Source organism: Sinocyclocheilus rhinocerous, unplaced genomic scaffold (genome assembly GCF_001515625.1).
Source record: "Sinocyclocheilus rhinocerous isolate Xijiao unplaced genomic scaffold, SAMN03320098_v1.1 scaffold3680, whole genome shotgun sequence".
In the NCBI taxonomy this organism is placed as follows: domain Eukaryota; kingdom Metazoa; phylum Chordata; class Actinopteri; order Cypriniformes; family Cyprinidae; genus Sinocyclocheilus; species Sinocyclocheilus rhinocerous.
In genome coordinates, this window is record NW_015638106.1 from 144,174 (window position 1) to 147,796 (window position 3,623).

The 3,623-nt window shown below is 34.2% G+C and overlaps 1 protein-coding gene across 1 annotated transcript in view; it reads left to right on the plus strand.

Annotated features, from left to right (window-relative positions):
- The window catches only part of LOC107749614 (poly [ADP-ribose] polymerase 3-like), an 11,570-nt gene that overhangs the window by 1,309 nt on the left and 6,638 nt on the right, over positions 1-3,623 (plus strand). The window contains exons 2-4 of the mRNA XM_016564783.1: positions 67-258; positions 783-908; positions 1,597-1,776. Coding sequence (XP_016420269.1) covers positions 79-258; positions 783-908; positions 1,597-1,776 — 486 coding nt within the window. The 5' untranslated portion in view covers positions 67-78. The remainder of the gene's footprint in view (positions 1-66; positions 259-782; positions 909-1,596; positions 1,777-3,623) is intronic.

The window sequence follows — 3,623 nt, forward strand, 5'->3', positions numbered from 1 at the left end:
TAATATCAATCAGGAAATGACACTGAACTTACCAAATATAAACTTTATGATTAATTATGAACTGAGAGAGGAAAGAGGATGGCACCTAAGAGAAGGGCAAAATCAAGCACCAAAGCTGGAGGGAAGAAGGTAAAGGTGGAGCCTGAAGCTCCCCCGAAGGACAAGTTCGCCTCTGCCAAAGAGGCTCTGAAGGCAACAGTGCCACAGGTGAAGGGCACGAGGAACCCAGACAGCTTCTGTCATCTATCAAATGCTGAGGTGAGACTGAACAAGTAATTAAATTGCAAATTAGCAATGCAAAAAGTAATGCAAATTATTACTCAAATTACTGCTTGCCCTGAATCACAGAAAAGTTTTGGTCTAAACATACAGGTTCTTTTCAGTATACCATTGAAACATGTGGAAAAATAATCTACAAATACTGAAGCAGCAGACTTTGAAAAAACACAAAATTTATGGCACTGCCACAACTTTTGGCCATTACTGTACTGCGTTGATTTATTGTTAGCAATCTTTTGAAATGTGATATCATACCTTTTCATCAAACTGGTTGTTGTTGATTAGAAACAGAAATAAAGAAATAAATATTTGGAATATTTCCTTTTAAATTCCCAGTTGTTCATAATGGAAGTTAAGTGCATAACAACAAAATATTCTGTGAAATGTTTAGTTGTGATATTGCAATGAAGAATTATTTATGATTTCCATTTTTAAAATGTACGTTGATTACTCAAATTACTGCTTGCCCTGAATCACAGAAAAGTTTTGGTCTAAACATACAGGTTCACGAAGATTATGACTGTATGCTAAACCAAACCAACATTGGAAACAACAACAACAAATTCTATGTAATCCAAGTCTTAGTGTCTGGAGGAAAGTACTATTGTTGGACAAGATGGGGCAGAGTGGTAAGTTAGTTTCTTTCTTTTGTCAATCAAATATATCACAACATGATGTGCAAAAATGCTCTTGTAACTAGGCCTGTCGCAATAATCAATATATCGACTTATCGCGCAATATATGTACGTGACCTCAATCATTTTTGGTGACGCAATATATCGCCCATTATATTTACTTAACGGACATCTGACTGCTGAGTAGTGATTGTGTTTTTCAGCAATAGTGTGCACCCTTAATTTACAGAGAAAAGAAGGTCTGGAAAAAAATCTGTAGATGGAAAAATCTCCGTACAAGTTCTTTGTGCATTTTTCTTTTTTTCTACTTAAAAAAAAATATGCTAAATGCATAAATTATTATTATTATTACTTGTTACTTTGCACTTTTTGTTAGAAAATGTTTATTTACTATTTATTCAAGTTTTTTAAGGTTTCTAATATTTTGATACTTAATTTCCATGATCTAAATATTCTTAAAAATTAAAAGTGTGTTGTCATTTGGAAGTGTGTAGGCCTTCTTGCATTATTATGCTGTTACATTATGATTATATATTCAGTGACATAAAATGGTCTTTAAAATGACAATAATATCACTTTATCGCAATTATAATATATCGCACAACAAAAAGTTGTTATCGTGACAGGCCTACTTGTAGCATCTAATAGATCTAATAGATTTGCTGTCTTTCACTGTTTTCAGGGAGAGTCAGGCCAGAACAATTTAGCCGGTCCATCTACCGTTGATGCAGCCATTAAGAATTTTGAAAAGAAATTCAAAGATAAGACCAAGAATAATTGGAGCGATCGTGAAAACTTTGTCTCGCATTCTGGAAAATACACATTGATAGAGGTAGATGGGGACCAGGATGCAGAAGTGAAGGTATTTAGCCTGTTTGTCTTTGAAGTCCTTGAAGTTTTCAAAAGAATAACACCGAAATGGAATAACACCATTTCTAATATTTTGTTTCATTCAGGTGGACACTGTAGATGGTGGAGATGGTGGAGTGAAAACTGAACAACATGTTCTGCCTTGTACATTGGATGAGGCAACTCAAAGACTCATCCGATTCATCTTCAACAACGACATGTTCAAAGAAGCCATGACCAGCATGAACTTGGGTTAGTTTTGAATTATTGTGTCCCAGTTCTTCTGTTCCTTTCAATAGCCTTGTTATTGTGGTTCTTTTTGATAGCTGAGAAAAATAAGTTATATCTTTTAAAACTCTATGAAGACTGCCGATCACTCACATTTTACATGTTTCTGAAGGCCACAGGGGAGTTTTGGCAGTGTTTGTGAACTGAAGATGTGACTTTGCTGCCTTTTTGAGTCCTGTCTACCACTTTTCTGAGTCCTATCTGTAACATTAAATAAGATTCATTTTTGTGGAGGAGTTTCATGTGTCGCATATTTCTCTGTCAGATATTAAGAAGATGCCCTTGGGGAAACTCAGCAAGCAGCAGATAGCCAAAGGCTTTGAGGCTTTGGAGCTGATTGAAGCTGCAATAAAGAAGGGGGAACGGAACAAGTTAGAAGAACTCACCAGCAAATTCTTCACCATAATTCCTCATAACTTTGGCCGCAACAGACCACCTATCATCTCTGATGATTCTGTCCTTCAGGGCAAGAAGGAGATGCTTTTGGTGAGAATCACAACAGTTACTGTGTACCGAGTTTTATTAAATCGTGCCTAGTTGTCACACTTTCTACTGTATTAGTCAGAGAAGGTTATTTGTTAGTCAAATCATACATAGCCCAAAAAAGTATTGGCTACAAAAACACATTGATCTTGTGTGTTAGATGAATGACCAATGTAAAGTGCTTTATCATCTGGATAAGAATTACCAAAATCCAAACTTCCCTATTATGCTTGTACCTTTTAGGTTCTTGCAGACATCGAGATTGCCCAGAGTCTTAAAGCTGAATCCGAGAAAGCCAAAGAAGAAATGAAGGACACAGTGCCACATCCATTTGACCAAAATTACCAGTCTCTGAAATGCAAGCTAAGCTTAATGGATAAAAAGTCAAAGGAATTTAAGGTTTGCATGCACAGAAATCTATACAGTCTGCACAGTAATTCTGGAGTTCAAAATCTAATTTAAATCTGTAAATAAAGTAAAAAAAATAAATAAAAATTATACAGTGTATGTTACTAGCATAATACTGAAAAGTTTAAAGAGGTTTAATAAGCAAGATTTTTAGACCGTTAACTACAGAATGACCTAGAAATATTGCAAAATTATACTTTTTTTTTTTTTTTTTCATAATTACCCATACCAGAGTGGACATATTGAGGTTGACCATATCAGATTGGAAACTGGATTTTAAATTTTCCAGCTTTCATTTGAATGCACAGTAGTCATCATAACAGAGTGGACAATAACTTGAGGAACATACACTAAAAACTTTATTATAATTGCTAAATTAAATTTAATAGAAAAAATAGTTGAAAAATATTAGAGAATGCCTTTTATACATTTGTATCTGAAAACACAATTTATATATAATAACCAGATAAGATTTTAAATGGTCAAAGGGGCCAGTGTCAGTTTTGTAAGATAATGTACACAATGCCCAAACTTTAACATCTTAAATCTTTTAAAATGTTTTTTATTTGGCTTTAACAGGGTGGACATTTTTGGTCTTCCAACACAGATTTCATACATTTTATTTGACATTTTTTTACATTTATTTGCCCGCGTTTGACCAAAATCATTTTTCAAATGTTT